The 18,820-nt window shown below is 35.7% G+C and overlaps 3 protein-coding genes across 3 annotated transcripts; 2 read left to right on the plus strand and 1 right to left on the minus strand.

Moving 5' to 3' along the window:
- Positions 1–284: 284 nt before the first annotated feature.
- On the minus strand, positions 285–1,511 carry LOC120126672 (tubulin-folding cofactor C-like). The gene has a single exon (XM_039144796.1). The coding sequence runs from the start codon at positions 1,465–1,467 to the stop codon at positions 421–423; it is 1,047 nt and encodes a 348-aa protein (XP_039000727.1). The 5' UTR covers positions 1,468–1,511; the 3' UTR covers positions 285–420.
- A 2,223-nt stretch (positions 1,512–3,734) lies between these two features.
- LOC120126705 (ubiquitin carboxyl-terminal hydrolase 3-like) lies at positions 3,735–8,329 on the plus strand. The gene is made up of 6 exons (XM_039144814.1): positions 3,735–4,077; positions 4,986–5,089; positions 5,852–5,950; positions 6,177–6,365; positions 6,972–7,153; positions 7,575–8,329. Exons 1-6 carry the CDS (start codon positions 3,948–3,950, stop codon positions 7,975–7,977), a joined length of 1,107 nt encoding a protein of 368 aa, XP_039000745.1. The 5' UTR covers positions 3,735–3,947; the 3' UTR covers positions 7,978–8,329.
- Positions 8,330–13,955: 5,626 nt separating this feature from the next.
- LOC120126702 lies at positions 13,956–18,820 on the plus strand. Its single transcript, XM_039144811.1, has 7 exons — positions 13,956–14,218; positions 15,000–15,114; positions 15,433–15,503; positions 16,063–16,350; positions 16,536–16,578; positions 17,345–17,453; positions 18,521–18,820. Exons 1-7 carry the CDS (start codon positions 14,195–14,197, stop codon positions 18,597–18,599), a joined length of 729 nt encoding a protein of 242 aa, XP_039000742.1. The 5' UTR covers positions 13,956–14,194; the 3' UTR covers positions 18,600–18,820.

The raw sequence follows: 18,820 nt of genomic DNA on the forward strand, positions 1-18,820 counted from the left end.
AATTTATGAAAAACTAGTGGGGCAAACAAACCAACCATTCAGCTAAAGTTCAATAAACCCGTATAATTGCTTTTTAATCAGGGTTCAATGCAAAAACATAAACTATAAATGATTCTTCAGGCCTCCAAAATGCCATACAGAATTGTTTGATCATACAAGTACTAAAACTCGAGCATTCACACATGTAAAGAAACAAGAAGACTGCCATGAATAGAGTAACTTTCTCCTAACATTTGCTATTAAGTTCATCAAAGATAAAACAAAAGCTAGTAATTAACAACAGAAAAGATAAAAAAATGTTCCTTTGCCGCTTTCATTTCCAATTCCATTCTAAAACAAGAGCGATAAACATAAATTCAAACAGAAACATAACAAGCTTTAATAATTCAAAATAGATAACAATCTTTAACTACCTTCAATTCAGCTTTCAAAGTCCGCAACATGAACCTTGCGAACCCTCTCAGTCTCGGGCAAAACACACCAATTTGGTGACTGCACAGCTCGCAGCCACTTAAAATCATCCACATTCTCCCAATTCCCCGTCTCCTCACTTAACCCTGCCTTCTCCAAGTCAATCTCGATCCCTTCACAATCCAAACAATACGGTGCGAATCTTACAGCATTGCTGTCCTCAATTATCGGCCTACTCCTCACTCTCAAATAAAAATCACACCTTTTCGCCAAATGAATCCTAATCTGATGCGAAGCCAATACGAAAATACACCCTTCCACATCCTCTATCAAAATCGACCCAGTTACCGGACCCAAATAAACCTTGCAATTCTTCAATTTGTTCATGAAAACCGCATTGCAGCAGCCGGTTAATCTTACTTCGCAAGAATCCAGATCGGATAGCGTAAATTCCCCAACTTGCGTTCCCTTGAATTTCTTCACTAGGGTTTCGTTTGATTTATTTCTAAACCCTGGGGAATCAGGGATTTTGAAATTGGATATCGAAACGGTGTCGGGTTTCACGGGTTCAGGTTCTTTGGGGTGTTCCTTTTTAGCCGTGGCTTTGTTTTTGAAAGAGAATTTCCGTTTTGGGGTCAATTCGGAGTTTAGAGTATCGAGATTTTGCTTTAAATCGGAGACGGTTTTGAGAGAAGAGCGGACTTCATAAGAAGGAAGGAAGTAAGAGCTCTCGGCGACGAGTTTTTCGAGGTCCGAGATGGAGGAGGAGATATCGGTAAAATGAGACTTGAGGCGAGATGGCTCGGATTGAGCAATGAGACGGGAGTCGGCGAGTAGGGACTCGATGGATTGCTTTGAATGGGAGAAGCGAGAGAGAAAAGAAGAGGTGGACTCAGAGGAGTTGGTTGAGTCGGATCGGCGAGCTAGTGAGTTGTCTAAACGAGTTTGGTGGCGATTAGAGAGGCGGTCGAGCATAACTTGGTGTTTTTTCTGTAAACCGGCATCGGTGCCTATGGTTTTGGCTGTGATATTTGGATCTGCCCCTTCTTCTTCCATGGGGTGCTTGATTTTTGGTTGTGGTCTTGATTTTTTTTTTCTTTTCTGGCAGCAAAATTTAAATCGGCAATAGTGCCACTTAAGACCAAGGAAGCGATGGAATTTAAGTACTAAAATATTTGGTAAAACTTTTGAGATATAGTTGAGGAAAAAATTAATTCACGAGATAAAGTAATCCCAAGATTAATTGCTTAAATAAGGTGAAATTCACAGTGTTGGCCATAGGTCGTCATGCCTTCCGGGCGACCTACTAGGTCGTCATGTCTTTTCGGCGAGCTACAAGAGATTGTATGTGCCATGCACGTCTCAACACGCTGGGCATCCGAGGCCATCCGACCGAGGCCATCCGAGAGCATCCGAGGCCATCTGACCGAGGCCATCCGAACGAGTTATGCGAGGGCATCCGAGGGCAATCGAGCGAGCTATGTGAGAGAATACGAGGGAAGCTGAGCGAGGGTAGGTCGCCCGGAGGGTATGGCGACCTATGTGTTGGGACGTGTATATGCCATGCAACACGTTCATTCTCTCTGTTTGAGCAAGGGTAAGTCGTCCGGAGTGCATGGCGACCTACAAGGTCGCCCGGAGTGCATGGCGACCTACAAGGTCGCCCGGAGTGCATGGCGACCTACAAAGTCGCCCGGAATATATGGCGACCTACGGTCAACACTGTGGATTTCATCCTATTTGAGCAATTAATCTTGGGAGTACATTAGCTCGTGAATTAATTTATTTCAGAACATTATCTCGAAAGTTTTGCCAAAATATTTGGTATTCTAATTTTTTTCCTTCAATTTTATTTTATTTAGTATATATAATTTATTATAAAATTAAATTAAATAAAAATTACGGGTAAACTACTTATTTAGTTATTCACCTAATATTTAGTTTTTGTTTTGATCACTCAACTATTATCCTTTTCCAAAATCATACTTAATATTAAGTTTTGATTCAATTTTGATCACATGTCGTTCAAATTTAACAATGATACTAATATGGTATTTTTAAATTATTTTTAAATATTTATGTGATATTATTAACGCGTAAGGGTGTTTAACGAGTTGAGCAGTTTGAACTCGAACTCGACTCGATCAAAACTCGATAAATGTTCGACTCGAGTTGGCTCAACTCAAACTTAACTCAAGACCTTAACGAGCTGAGCCGAGTAAATTCTAACTCGACTTGATAAGTTCGCGAGCAGGTCGTTAATTTTTAAAAATATATTTTAGTAATTACTTCAAAATTATTTCATTCAAAAAAATAAATCTAAATAATAATTATTAATTTATTAATAAACAATAAAAACAATAAGTTAACTAATCTATTTTTTAATAAATAATAAAATGTTATTAACTATTAATATTATTTTAATGCAAAAAAACTCAATCCTAATATCCTCATATAGTATTAGTAAATTTTATTTTTAGTTAAAAAAATAAGGTAATTTTTTTTAATGAGTCTAACGAGCAACGAGTCGAGCTTAACAAGCATCGAGTCGAGTTGAGCAGTAATTTTTTTTAACAAGCACGAGTCGAGCACAATTTTAACGAGCAACAAGTCGAGCAGCAAAAATTTTTAACGAGCAAGAGTCGATCACTACCCAACTCACGATCGACTCCCTCGATAAGCAACCCTAAACACGTTAACATCACTGCTATTTTTGTTTATAATAAATTGTTAGTGTCCCTCATCATTCTCTCTTTCTCGTTTAGCAAGCAACAAGCAGCTATCAAGGACAATGAGAATATTATCATCCTTGTAATAACACTGAACTCAACTCCTAAAAACGTAATATAAGTAAAACTACCTTTAAGGAGATAAATAATATACAATTTAAATTTAAGTGATAATCTGATGCCTTAAATGATAATATAACGAGGTAGAGAAATTGAAAAAAATTCAATCACATGTGAAACAAACTCAAAACATCATTAATTTAAAGTGTTCTTTACAATCTAATACATCTTTAATCACCATTCCATGGTAGGTCCTATATACATCTCTGCTCCTTCTAAGCCTATATCCTACCCTCCCTTCTATTTATTTCATATGATTAATTGTCACAATCCACCTATCTAAATCATATTCTCCTTTCATGTTATGTAATATACATACATCAATTTATTAATTTCTAATGAAAATTAAAATACAATTAAGGGACTGATATAATAATTTTACCAATTCTATACGAAATTTTCCTTCGTTAGTTCTGTCCGTCCCAAGAGCCTTCTCTAAGGAAAACGAAACAAAGACGAACCCTTACTTCCTTTCCTTTGGTTCACTTTCACTGTCCCAAACGGAAAATAGGAAACCGCAAATAAAAGAGAACACAATTCAACTAAACAAACCCTAAAACTAATCCAAATCAAAACGGAAGAAGAGGGTGAGATAGAGGGAATCGTGAATGGCGAGGTAGAATCTCTGAGCTGAATCGATCGGGAGAACATCTGAGTTAGAGTTGTAGATAAAGTTTAGTTTTATAAATGGGCGCAGCGGGTTCAAAACTCGAGAAGGCATTGGGTGATCAGTTCCCTGAAGGCGAACGATATTTTGGCCTTGAGAACTTCGGCAACACTTGCTATTGTAACAGCTTTTTGCATTTATTTTTCTTTAATACCTTTCTTCTTCTTAGTAACAATTCAAGTTTGAATCTAATTCCACTTATCATGTTTTGCCCCTTTAAGTTGATTATAATATTCTGAATTTGATTGATTTTGAATTTTTTGCTTCGAACAATTTCTTTTTAGTTGCAAATATTCACGGTTTGTACTTTTTGGTTGCTGAAGTAAATTTGGGAAAATTTTGAAGGGAACCGATGGCAGTGAATTTTCTGGTAATTGCATGCTGTGGCATGGTTTTAACAATTTAGATTGCCATTAGAAGGCTTGTATTCTAGATATGCATACTGAGATGGTTGATAGTTGATAGTTGATACCATGATAGATATCAACTGATATTAGGAAAGGAGAAAATAGTTGTCTAGAATGGATTGTGGACAGTATCAATGATCATCTAATTCATCATTACTAATAAGGTAACTTACAGTTCATTGTTCAACCTTATATTTAATAGTTATTTTCTTTCTTTGTTCATTTAAGCTGGGTGATTTTTATAAAGTTGAGCAATGTGAAATATTTGAAATTTATTTGGTTAGATGAGTTTTATGCATGGTATGAAAACTGTTACATTTAAAGTTTCGAGTGGTATTGCTGGGCTGCCTTTGATTGCACGACATCTGAGTAGCTTGAACTGTCATTTCTGAATGTATACAACTGTATTGGTTAAGTGCTATATATGCATTAGCGGACTGTTCAGTACCCTTGAGCTTTTCTTTTTCTCCATATACACGCTGTTAATCTATTTTATTAATTGCTTTCCAACTTACATCATTATCCCATGTATGGTCATTTAGGAAGGGTTTAAAAGTCGAGTGTTTTTTTTAAATATTGAGCAACAATAGCCTCTTAGCTTCGATAATCCTGATATCTCATTTCTTCCTAATTTTTTCAGGCACTTTATTTTTGTCCCATTTCGTGAACAGCTGCTAGAATATTATGCAAGTCATAAAAATGGTGCTGATGCTGAAGATAACTTGCTGACTTGCTTGGCAGATCTGTTTACACTGGTAATAACTCGGCTAGAATTGTAGTTTTCTTGGGCTGTACTCTATCTTTGATGAGCAACCCATATTTCTTTAGAGCATATTCCTTTTTCTTCCTAGTGATAGTTTGTCTTATAGTAAGCCAGTGGTGTTACAATGTGCTTAAGTTGCAATGCCTAGTTTTATTATTAGACATCCTAGGAGCCAATGTGCAATTAGTTAGAAGTATGAAGCCCAGTATATCATCTTACTGATTTGATGAAAAATGGACCTTATGTAAACTTTTAACAAGATGTGATCGGAAATAAAGATTATTACTTCTATTAAATGGCTTATTACTATAAGTTCTTCATTACATTTTCTCAAGGACCCGGCTTTGTATGAGAAGGACTGATGTGCATGCATTTTTTCTAAAATCTATTTTAACATAAATCAATTTATTTTCTGCACATACTATCCTTTCTCGTAACTGCTTTGATTTTTCTCTGCTTCTTTTTTTAAACTCCTTATAAATGGTTTGGTTTGATACTTGAGTATTGGAAGTATTATCCTTTAGGCAATTGCTTAGATGCATGCAAAATTTTTATTTCAGGTTTTCTCTTTGGCCCCTAAGAATCCTAAGTTTTAGCTGTAGTGGGGAAGAGGATTGTCTTCAGTCTTTAACAAAGGTTATTAGTTGCTATGGTATATTTTTCCTCCAACTCTCCCTCTCCTGTAGTTGTGCAACATATGTGGCTTATACTTGATTGGTAATGGGACCAACTGCTGGTTGCTCTTAATGTTTAGATAAATTCACAGAAGAAGAAGACAGGTGTCGTTGCTCCAAAGCGTTTTGTACAGAGATTGAAGAAACAAAATGAGCTTTTTCGCAGCTATATGCACCAGGTAGTAGGATGTTTTTTATTTATTTGTCTGAAGAACTACCTCTAAGTTGATGATATCTTCTATGTGATTCAAGGTTTCCGATTGGTCTAATGTTGTAGCCTTTTCTCGACATGTCACAAAAAAGTTGACTTTCTTTCTTTATCATCATTAATGAACAATTCTTAATACACCAAAGAGAATAACTATTTTGTCTTTTTTTTTTCTCTCTCCTTTTTTTTTTGAGTAGGATGCTCATGGGTTCTTGAATTTTTTGCTAAATGAACTTGTTGACATACTGGAGAAAGAGGCTCAAGCTGCAAAAAATGAGGCAGAAACTTCATCGTCGTCTGAAAAGACTGCAAATGGGTCAAAGAATCCTCAGGCAAATGGTGTTAAAAAAGAGCCTCTGGTTACCTGGGTTCACAAGAATTTTCAGGTGAGTTTGCTGATTATATTATTCTGATCAATTCTTTTAGTTTACATGAAAATTGAAACTTTCTTTCTCAGGTTACATCTAAAATAACTAAGATATTATGAAACTTGAAACGTTAGTGAAATGACCTAAATTGTAGCAATATATTAGGTCTTGAAAGAACATGTGTAAAAAATAATAATCTAATCAGAGCACTACTAGACAGAGAAAGTGAATTAAATATAAGCATTATATGGAAATGCTTCTTGACATCCGAGCTAATCTCATCATCAATCAATATTTGCACTTGCATTATTGCTTTCCTTTTACTTTATATATGATTTATGTAAAATTATGATATATCATTTATAATTCACAAATTACAAACTATGAAATGGTCACTGCCTCTTATCTTCTTCATGATGGATTTGTTGACAATTTTTATAAAGGAATTCTATGCTTTGTTGACAAAGACTGCTCTACATTTTCAGTTTATTTATTGACTATCTATCAGCACATCCATTTCCCTCCAATCTGAGAGCCTCTTTGTGTATGTGTGTTGGTTTCCTCGTCTTTGCATTCATGTATTTTAGAAAGAATGTCATTATCTGATTGGGGAATTGGAGACAGGGAATACTTACCAATGAGACAAGATGCTTGCGATGTGAGACAGTGATGGCGAGAGACGAAGCTTTCTTGGATTTGAGCCTTGATATTGAACAAAATAGCTCAATAACTAGCTGTTTGAAAAATTTTAGTTCTACCAAGACATTGAATGCAGAAGACAAGTTTTTCTGTGACAAGTGCTGCAGGTAATTTCCATTTATTAATGTCATGTAGATGTATCTTATTTTGAATGCCTGTTTTCTTCTCACAGTTTTAGGAGTCAGTTTGTAAAAGTAGTTTACAATGACGATCAATATTTCTCTTGATTAGTATAGCGTGTGAGATTTGCAGACTGGCCAGCCAAGACCGAATAAGTTAAATTGAGGTTTTGTTAGTAAAAGAAGTCAATTGTGGTCATGGATTTAAGTGAGATGTTCGGAAGACTAAACTCATGATCATACATTTTCCCTGATTCGAACATCAAACTTGCACGGTGCAATTAACTGTTTCATTATCGTAAGTAGTTAGTTAATAGATGCAAAGTCCAATGGTTCCAAAGATGCATATTAGTCATTTTAATGAAAAATATGCGTATAGCAATTATTACAGATGTCAATTTACTTGCAGTTTGCAAGGGGCCCAGAAGAGAATGAAAATAAAGAAGCCTCCTCACATCCTGGTTATCCATTTGAAACGGTTCAAGTACATAGAGCAGCTTGGCCGGTACAAGAAGCTCTCCTACTGTGTTGTGTTCCCAGTTGAGCTGAAACTGAGCAATACTGTAGAAGACGCAGATTCAGAGTATTCTCTATTCGCTGTAGTAGTACATGTGGGAAGTGGACCTAACCATGGGCACTACGTTAGCCTGGTGAAAAGCCATAACCACTGGTTATTTTTTGACGATGAAAATGTGGAGATGATTGACGAGTCTGCAGTTCAGACATTTTTCGGGTCAGCCCAGGAGTACTCAAGCAATACAGATCACGGGTATATCTTATTTTATGAAAGCCTTGGTGCAAACAACAACTGAGAAAAGAGGGTTTCGATTTTACCATGAGTACATATATTCTATTCTCTCGAAACTTCAGTTTTCTCTAACCGCCTATGCTTAATAATTTTTCCCACCGTTTTTCTTTGATTTCCAATACCGGTGGAAGAGCTCAGTGAGATGATGTGGGTTTTGAAAATAATGTATACTTAGGTTGTCTTCATGTACAGTGGATGGTGGAAGCACAATGCCCTTTTGTTTCTGTTTTTCCACAATAAGAGGGGGGAAAAGAGCAGTGTACAAATGTTGTGATGAGAACATCAGAGCTTGTATGTGTCATGGTTGATAATGTTTTGATATTAGCAATGCCTTTGGAATTGCTTCCAACTTTTTAGTTAGATTTATAGATTTTCAATTCTCAATGTAATTTATGTCATCAATTTTTTTTTTTCATTTTTTTTCTTCATTTTTTTCAGAGCAGTTGGAAACAAACATTATAAAAACAACATGATCCTCCTATCGGAGATGTTGCTAGCGCAAAGGGTGAAATTAGTTAGCTTGTGGAACAGTAACTAGAACAAAGTAGTAGCAAATAGCAATGGGCCAAAATATGTCAAAATCTTTACAACTGTTAAATCACTTGATGATGAATCGGTTAGACTGTTACAGATGAATTCTAGCAATAAAATATTTGTAAGAGAATTAAGATCAGTTCATTCAAGGTTGCCGCGTGCATATAAGTATCATCGTCTAATAGTTTTTCGAGATCAATCAAGTCTTCATCCAAATCTGTTGCTTCTCCTGCAAAGTTGAGAATCTACCTGCCTAAGTTAATGCAAAGAGAGAATGTCATCATCATCATAACAATAATAAACTTGGTTTCCATGCATGCTTTTGACTCGATTTCTTAGAATAAGGCAAAGTTGATGCAAAGAGAATCAAGTCATCTTCGGCTTCCTCATAATAATAAACATGATTTTCATGCACGTTTTTAACTCGTTTTCTTTGAAAAATATAAATCGTCTCTAACACTTCAGTCTATGTTATTCGCTATTGAATATGAGTATCGGATTTGAAAATGTGTCTACACATACAAGTTCTTTTCTTTTTTTCCGAAAAGATCTTCATATATGTGGAGGATCCTTAAGAGGATTATATCCTATACTTATACCAATATGAGTTGAACATGAATACTTAAAAGGGGAAAAGAAAGTTGGTAACATAGATTTCAATTACCTTCTCTTGGATCTCAGTTACGACGGTCTTCATCCTACTATATTGAGGATTCTGGGCCATGGACTTACTCTGGCAAGTGCCTTGTGTAACCCTTCTTCGTTTTGCTTCCTGCCTTATTTTCAGGAAATCATAGCCATCCTCCTTTAAGGGTGCTGGTATGGTAGGCTCCTCGGTGAGTGTTTCAGATTTGAATCAACGTAACATCACATTCTCCACAATCCCTGCTGACCAGACTACCTTCTTATAGTTTTTCCTTACCCGGTGGCCTCTTGCATGAGCCTTTCATTAAAAAAAAAAACTAAACTAAACTAAAAGTTAGGGTTCAACAACTACGATTGTAAAGGAATGTGATGACTTAATATAAAGCAAGAATTATAAAAGCTGGTAAACTAAAGCGGCAAATGCAATGAACCTGAATAAAAAGAAAAATGAAGAACATTTAACATTTACTTTCAAGTCCAGAAGATGCTGCCCAATGAAGTGCAGTCCATCCATTTACATACCGTAAATTGACACTCACACCAGCAACTGTAGTGGGTTTTAAGGCCCAATCATACCTGCAAAATGTATAAAACCTTGGCCACCCTGGTCCAATATACTAGCCTAATAGGTCATTTTCCACCTTCTGCGAGAGCCATACACGCAACTTTTCTTTCAGTAGATTCTGAAGCAGCTGTTTTTTGTTTTGTTTTTTTTTCCTGGGAAAATATCTTCTTCTGAGTTTAGTTATAATATCTGGTCCCATTCCTTGATGTCCTCCTTTAGCAATGAATTAATTCTACTGCTCAAAGTCAACCGGTATATATCAGCTAAGCTATTGGTGCTAGAATCGGAATACAAGTCAGGTGGCAAGACTTCCTAGCCGAGTTCGACTATACATTGGAATACAAGCCGGGCAAAGCCAACATTGTAGCCGATGCCTTAAGTCGAAAGGCGGAGCTCGCCACAATCCCTCTAGCCAAGGGAACCGTGTTGGAGCGCATCAAGAAAGGGCCTTGAGCAAGATCCAATGACGAGAGAATTAGTAAAGCTGGCTAGCGATGGCAAAACCCAACGGTTCTGGGTAGAGGACGATCTACTCTACACCAAGGGACGACAAATATATGTCCCAAAGTGGGACAACTTAAGGCGAGATCTTATCAAAGAGTGCCACGACACCAAGTGGGCTGGTCATCCGGGTCAAAAGCGCACTATGGCATTGCTAGAGACAACATACTTTTGGCCCCATATGAAGGATAACGTGGAGCTTTACGTGAAGACTTGTCTTGTGTGCCAATAAGACAAAGTGGAGAACCGACAGCCGACAGGATTACTCGAACCTTTACCAATTCCCCAAAGACCTTGGGATTCGATCACTTTGGATTTCATTAGTGCATTACCCAAGTCCGAGGGATACGGTTCGATCATGGTCGTCGTGGACTGATTTTCCAAGTATGGGACTTTCATACCATGCCCCAAGGATTGCACTGCGGAGGAGGCCGCGCGAGCATTCTTCAAGAACGTCATGAAGCATTGGGGCTTACCAAGGAGCATCATCAGCGATCGAGACCCTCGATTCACCAGACGCCTATGGACGAAATTATTCAAGCTCCTTGGCACCGAGTTAAATTTCTCCACAAGCTTTCACCCTCAAACTGATGGGCAGACTGAACGGGTGAACGCTTTGTTGGAGTGTTATTTGCGGTACTTTGTGAGTGCCAACCAATGAGATTGTGCAAAGTTGCTAGACGTCGCCTAATTCTCTTATAACCTGCAGCGGAGTGAAGCCACAGGCCGAAGTCCGTTCGAGCTTGCGACCGGACAACAACCGCTCACACCGCACACATTGACAATGCCACTTGACGAGGGTAAAAGTCCCGGAGCCGCCAAGATGGCTAAGTCATGGGAGGAGAACGTCGACATTGCCCGCGCATGTTTAGAGAAAGCGAGGAAGAAGATGAAGAAGTGGGCGGACAAAAAGATGCTACATCGAGAGTACACCGTTGGTGACTTAGTCCTTGTGAAACTTTTGCCACAACAATTCAAAGCTCTCTGAAGCGTTCACAAAGGACTAATACGGAGATACGAGGGACCGTTCCAGGTACTTGCCAAGGTGGGTAAAGTGTCTTATCGCTTGGACTTGCCAAGTACACTTAAGATTCATCCGGTCTTCCATGTAAGTATGTTCAAGCCATATTACGCCAACAAGGAAGACCCAAGCCGAGGGTATTCACATCGAGCACCTCCCGTAGTAACCAAGTCTTACGACAAAGAGGTTGAAACGGTGCTCACAAGCAGGACGGTCCGCAAGAGAGGAGTTCCGCCGTGTACCGAGTATTTAATCAAGTGGAAAGGACTACCAGAGTCCGAGGCAACATGGGAACTAGATGAAGACTTGTGGCAGTTCGAAGAACATCTCAAAGCGTACGAGGCGACGGGGACGACGATGAAATAGGTGGGGGAGGATGTCACAAACTTGGGCTTTTTCCCCACACTTTGGGCTATTTTGGCTATGTTGGGCCACATTTGGTCTATGAGGTTGATAGAATAGTGTAGATTATTCTAGAACACTCAAGACTTGTACATATTCTAGAAGCATTCTAGAGTCTTCCATGTTAGGTAGGAAATTATGAAGAATTCTAGAGAATCTCTCCCTATCGTAGGATCAAGTCAATCTTCACCGTCCATTGAGGAGGTGGGATGCTATAAATAGGTGTAGAATCCTCATTTGTAAATCATCCAAGAGTTGTAAGCTTTCTTTCAAAAATTTTTCCTTTCTTCTTTGTTTCCTTGCCAATCCTTTCCCACACTAGCACGAGTTTGAGTGAGGCTAACTTAGCTATCGCGAGGGGCGAAAAGGAGCTAAGGCCACATGAGGCTTATTGAGAGATTAAGTCTGTGACATGAGGCACAACAATCTACCTAATTGTGTTTCTAGAATTTCGATGGAGTTGCTACTAAGTGAATTAAGATGTGATTTTAATTTCAACGTAAGTGTCAAGTCGTTAAACCATTCAAGGTATAATGACATTATTGTTTTCTTCTCCGTATACTTTAATATGTGTTTATATTTTGTCACTAAATTTTAATATGCTTCATTTTAATTTATCTATCATTTTAGTTTAGGTAGACAATCGTCAATTATTTTAACTGTTATTGTCAGTCAGCAATTGCTTATCATCCGTCATCATTTACAATAAAATCAATAATAAAATGTTTAAATTTTAATCCTCTTTATTCTCTTCAAATTGATTTTTTATGAAACTCAAAAAAGTAATAAAAATTCATTTGTAGGTTCAACGTTCTAATATTCTAATATCTTTTTACAATCATCTGATGACGCTAATTTTGAGGTATAGTGTTCATTTTCTCAAAAGAATATTTCTCATCGATAGAATTTTTGGACAAACACTCCAAACCCCTTAGATTCGAGAAAGTTCGTAAATTTCTAAAACTGGTGGATTTTTTTTTAGTTATAAAGAGATTTTGAAAAAATTTAAAATGAAAAGTGGTAGAGAACAATTAAATAGGTCCATCAATATTTATGGTGATCTTAAAAGATGTCGGAGAATAACAATAATTAAAAATTGAGAAAACCCTTAATTTTGATAAGGAATATGATCATTTAGAATAAAAATTATTATTTTTTACTATCATACAAAATGATGTAAACATTAAATAATTTTTTCATCCAATTAGTGATGATTAATGATCTAGTAATATAATTAAAACTTAAACTACTATAATTAAATAAATGTAAAGTATTAAATTAAAGATATTAAATTAAAAGTTAAAAGATAAACAACCGTTAGTTTAAACATGTTTCGAGTTTTAGATTGTATATGTAAAAAATTATTACAAGGAGATTCACTTATCAATACTAAATATACGATGTAGATTCGTCATGATTAATCGAGGTAAAATTATAAGAAATTGGAAGAAAAACACAAATAAACAATCATACAATATTAATTAATGATTGATAAAAATATAATTTTAAGTTAATTCTCAACTCAGTTGATTTAGTATGTTTGCTTCATGTCATTAAATGCGATTCTATGTCAACTTCGAGAGTAACCCACCGCTCCATTGTTTATTTTAATTTTAGCGTTAGAGTAAGAGTTTAATCGGTACTACTATTATTATAATACTTATAAATTAACATAAAATTATTATTATTTATAAAATTAAAATTTTAAGAAATTATGATAATTGAAAGAAAAAATAATGATGAAATCAGAAAGGCGAGCTCAAATAATTGATAGGAAAAAATAGGATAATATAAAGAAAAAAATGCATGCACAATTTGCCTCCCACCTTAAAATAATAAAATGCAAGCTATATTTTAATTCTTTAAATAATAAAATGCAGTATAGGTTAGGTAAAGAATTGAATTTGTCTCCCACCATAGCAAACTAAGAAATATTTGAAGAAAGGTAGCAGGCCGTGGTTTGATTTGGTAAAATGTGATCCGTGAATCACTTTATGATTAGCTTTTGTCTCTGTGGCATCAAATAACAGCGAACCTGCATGTCTTCTTCGGCTTCTATAGCTTCACGTGCAGAGCTTAACACCAATCGGAGTAGACAAATATCCAGCCATCCTTTCTTTGTTTTTCACCTAAAGCTTGTCTCTTTGTTGCAACTTGTTATACAATTTTTCATTTTCATCACTTCCCTGCCCTGTCACGTGCAACCCCATCCTTCTGTCTCCTAATTTTTTTTATTTTTATATAAAGGTTCAGGGGACAGAGAAGGGCATTTACGTCAAAATAAGAAGGAAAGAGGTAGGGAGGGAATTTGTCGTCGAAGTCGTAATCACAAGCCTTTTATCTGGCAAATGCGCATCTATGCCTCCCTTCTCATACGATGTAGACTTTTAACGTTCATATTTTTTCTTCGCTTTTAAAAGTTTCATGTGAAAATTATAGTTTTGTGAATACAGAGCAACTTATAATTTAAATCAAACGTGTTTTTTGAAATGTTCTGAAATTTGCTCAACACTAATTTTCTCTCCTCTTTGCTTTTCATCTTCTGCTGCTGCAATGGCAGCTGAATCGACCGAAGAGGTGAGGTTTTTTTAATTCCATTTCTTTTGAATTTGTAGCATTTTATTCTTTTCTGTTTCTGTGATGAAATTCGAGCTGATTTTGGAAATAAAGCTTCTAATTTTGGATTTAGTGTCAAGCAAGTTCCTTTTTTTCAACGAGTGTTTACTAGATTCGCCGCTTGAGAAAATGTGAGGGGGGGGGGGAACGAAGGACTTTGTATTTTACACTTCAAATTGTCTTCGGAATATAAGGGATTTGCATTTCATTTTATAGAATATGATTAGCTGAAATTTCATGGTTTTTATGATCAACTCTACATGCCGTTGCTATTTCAATTTTTTTTCTAAAAATAAAAAAATTCCTGTCAGGTAGCTGAAAAAATGTAGAGTAAGGAATACATTCAGTTCTGTTTTCTTGTATGGATTGCTTACTTCCTATTTCTGGTTCTCTTTATGTGGATTTCTTCTCTTCACACACAAAAATATTAAAAAAATCTTTTAATATAAATTCTTTATTTCTACAAATTAATAAAATTGATTTTCCTTTCCATTAGATTTAATTGAAAATGTCAGCCATATGAATCTGTAAGTAGATAGAAAATCAGCGTTGACTTCGAATTTTTTTTCTAGATAATATCTCTCACGTTTGACTTCACTCTCAATTTTGCTTTTAGTGACTAGTAAGTAACGGAACCTGAAAAAAGGAGAAAAAGAAAATGGTTCCTTCTTTGTTCTATAATCCGTGTTCTCTTTCAAAGTTTATTTTGCAATACTTTGTTTTAACTCGTGATTAATTGCAGGAAAAACCATTCCTATCTGGGATGGTGAATGGAAGCACCGATTTGCCGGTTGACATTTCATGCTTTGAGTTGATTAAGCCGGGATTTGATGGGACAAACCAACATTGTTCTTTTGGTAAGGATATCCGTCTTAGATAGATTATTGTTTTATGTTGCTCCAGTTCTTCATTTTTTTTTGAAGAAATTTGTATTAAACACTTTTGTCCGATGTATATCCGGACATGGATACGGGGATAGAGCCCTCCGAGGATCTTCTAAATACAAGAAAAAGCTTTTAAAAGTTGAACATACCCATGCAGGAGGCATACCTTTATCCAAGCACCCAAGTCCAAGAAACATAAGTTTAATCAATGTCCTTCAAGAAACATAAGTTTAATCAATGCCCTTACTTTGAATAGCATGTTTAATAAGTTCCTTTTATTTGAAATTTCAGATGTATTGCCTATTCTAATAGAGGAGACTTCATTTCCAGTAAGAGAAAAATGCAGCTTAAACACTTCACACGTAAGTTCCTTTAATCATGTATCTTCCTTATAGCAGCTTGCAATGCTGTTAATGCAAATTCAGGTTGTAATCTAATAGTACTAGAATTGCTCTAACCCACCAGCATGATAGAAATGTTAGTTGCACATTTATATCTCCCAAAGCAAGCTTAAAACCTGTTTTCGCTATCTAACCTTTTGATAATTAATATAGAAATAGAAGGGTATTTTCTTAGTAAATCGGATAAAGAAGTACACAAATGCCAATCCATTGAGATGAACTCATGATGGACCAGGTTTTAAGTGCTTCAGTTCCTGTTGTATCCTATGATTTTGTGCTTAAGTTTGAATGGTTTTTTCTTGTCTCACAATTTCCCTTTTGGCTGTTATTTTTGTAGTCTAGATTCTATGCTTTCTAACCAATATTTGTTATCCCAGTTATCTTTGTTTAAAAGTTGGTTCAAATTTTTATGATCTTTCCTATGAATAAATTACTTTAAAATGAGAATTTGGAAACCACTTGAGCCGTTTTTTCTCAACATTTTTTCTATGTGCCTATATATTTTCCATTCCTCATGCAGGGCCAGGATGTCTATAGCATTTCTCTGTTGCCTGACGAAGGAAACAGGAGTCCAAATTGTACACCACAGTTATCTTTTTTCAGCCTCCTAGAAGTTCCTTTTTCATTGAAAAACCAGATGTGTTTGGACGCACCGCTGAGTTGCCAGAACTGCATCGATTTGAAAGTGGATGGTGAAGATGGATGTTCATCTTGCATTCTGGATGTAAACATCGAAAAAGAGACTCCTGGCATACTTAAATCCAGTGATGAAACTGTTGGAAATTTAAAAAGTGAAGGCATAGTGACAGTAAGTTTGATCCAGCTCTCTATATAATTCAGGCATATTCGGTAAAACGTAGATCATACATACAGTGTCGGACATACCAAATTTGTTTTTTTAATGATCAAAGTGTTGCTGATCCTTCCTTGAGATTCTGGTACATTGTTTCTTCTTCACTCTTGACTTTAATGTTAGATTTCAATGAATTACAGCATTTGCAGAAGGTATTGCAGAGACAAGCAAGCTTAACTGTAGGTGAGTTTTAACTCAGCTTTGAGTTTTAATGGGTTTAATTGTACGTAACTTACACCGAGATGTCTGCAAGCGCATGTTATTACCTATATATAACAATATTTTCCATATTTCCCCCCAAAGCTATGGATTTATTTACAATATCCATGATTTAGTCATGACTGCATTCTTTTTAATAAGCCATGTCTGGCAGCTTCTTCTAAATAGAATATTCTGCAAGTATCCGAACTGTTATAAAGCGCTTAAGGTTTACAATGATTCGTGCATACATTTATGTGGTGGTTTGGTAACTAAGCTTGCACTTTTAACAAATTGAATGAGTGTTGTATTGAAAAACGTGTTAATCTTCTTGTGGTTCCTGCTCCAGGCTTAAACATTCACCCTCGAGAAGATTTAAGTTGACAAAAGAACTTCATTTGACATGTATAATTTCAGTGAACCGAAAATCTAGAATAAATGAACTGCAATTAGCCAGTGAACAGGTCCTTGATTGATACTTGATCATCAAAGGGCATTGAAGCAATTAAAGATTTGAATTATTTAATTATTGTTCCTAATCAGTAAATTTGATTTTTTATGTGAATTTTGTAATCATTTCACAATAATCTGCTACCTGTTCTATATCAGTATTGTATGTATTACATCTAGGAACTATCTAATTCCTTTTGGTTATGCATATTACACGTTTGCTTCTTATTAACTCCATAGGCTATACCTCAGGCCATGCAGAAATTTGTTATACGACTTAAACCGAGTTTTATTTTGACAGACAAATCATCGACTGAGAGGGTTCATGATGCACCTATGAACAGGTGGAGGAGATATAAACGAGCTGCGTCATTTGACTCGAGGAAAATAGTTCTCCTTTTCTCAATCTTGTAAGCTCTGCAATTCCTGGCAAACCAACAGTTTACTTTCAAACTATATATTTTTTTCATTTAGTGAGACAACATTTCAGTAATAAGTAGTAAAGCTTACTTCAACTAAATAGTATTTAATAACAAAGAATGCTAGCGAAAATAGAAAGCTTTGGTGCAAGTCATGGAAATCTTAGAGTCATGAAAAATAGTTCTCCTTTTCTCAATCTTGTAAGCTCTGCAATTCCTGGCAAACCAACAGTTTACTTTCAAACTATATATTTTTTTCATTTAGTAAGACAACATTTCAGTAATAAGTAGTAAAGCTTACTTCAACTAAATAGTATTTAATAACAAAGAATGCTAGCGAAAATAGAAAGCTTTGGTGCAAGTCATGGAAATCTTAGAGTCATGAAAAATAGTTCTCCTTTTCTCAATCTTGTAAGCTCTGCAATTCCTGGCAAACCAACAGTTTACTTTCAAACTATATATTTTTTTCATTTAGTAAGACAACATTTCAGTAATAAGTAGTAAAGCTTACTTCAACTAAATAGTATTTAATAACAAAGAATGCTAGCGAAAATAGAAAGCTTTGGTGCAAGTCATGGAAATCTTAGAGTTTCTTTAGCTATTCTGAGTTAGTTGTTTGTCCATTAGTCTACTTTGGAGGTTGCACATATCATTAACTCTATCCCATATGTTAATAACTTCCGCAAGTATACATTTTTATTATTTTTTCTACAAGACTATTGTTTTTTTTTTCTTTTTCATATCATTCTTTCCTTTTCTAATCTGTTAGAAGATTCTGAACACGTTAGGAGTCGGCTGACGAGCTCAATCGTCAAAGACTTGAATTCTCTTTCAACTTTGCTTGTTTGAGTGGAAAAATGAAAAAGTTTTGAATGTGCATGGTAGTAAAGAAAAATGAGGAGAAAGGAAATGAGTGGAATAATCATTTCTCCTTCTCATGTGTAAAAACAAAATAATTTCTCTCATTTTTCAACTCTATCGAGCAATAAACGGATAGGAAATAAGAGGGATGATTCTTTTTTTTTTGTTCTTCTCTTATTGTTTCTTCTTCGATTCAGGTCGAGTGTGGGGACATTGATATTGATTTATCTGACGCTGAGAGTTAGACAAAGTATCGATGGGTACAACCGTGCGTAGCGCCTTGGTGTTCATCTCCTTCAAACTCATGCTCTTGTGATTCAGCAATGCAGCATCTTTCATCACTGTCAATGTTTGGGAATCGAAATCAAAACAAGTATATGAACTGCTTCACGAATATTAAACGAGTTATGCTCCTGATCTGAAGTAAATTTTAATGATGTTTTAGGCGATCATGTAAACAAAAAATGAGTATATTCACGAGCATAAACCTTCATGAA

The sequence above is a fragment of the Hibiscus syriacus genome, unplaced genomic scaffold (assembly GCF_006381635.1).
Source record: "Hibiscus syriacus cultivar Baekdansim isolate YM2019G1 unplaced genomic scaffold, ASM638163v2 tig00110461_pilon, whole genome shotgun sequence".
Taxonomy (NCBI): domain Eukaryota; kingdom Viridiplantae; phylum Streptophyta; class Magnoliopsida; order Malvales; family Malvaceae; genus Hibiscus; species Hibiscus syriacus.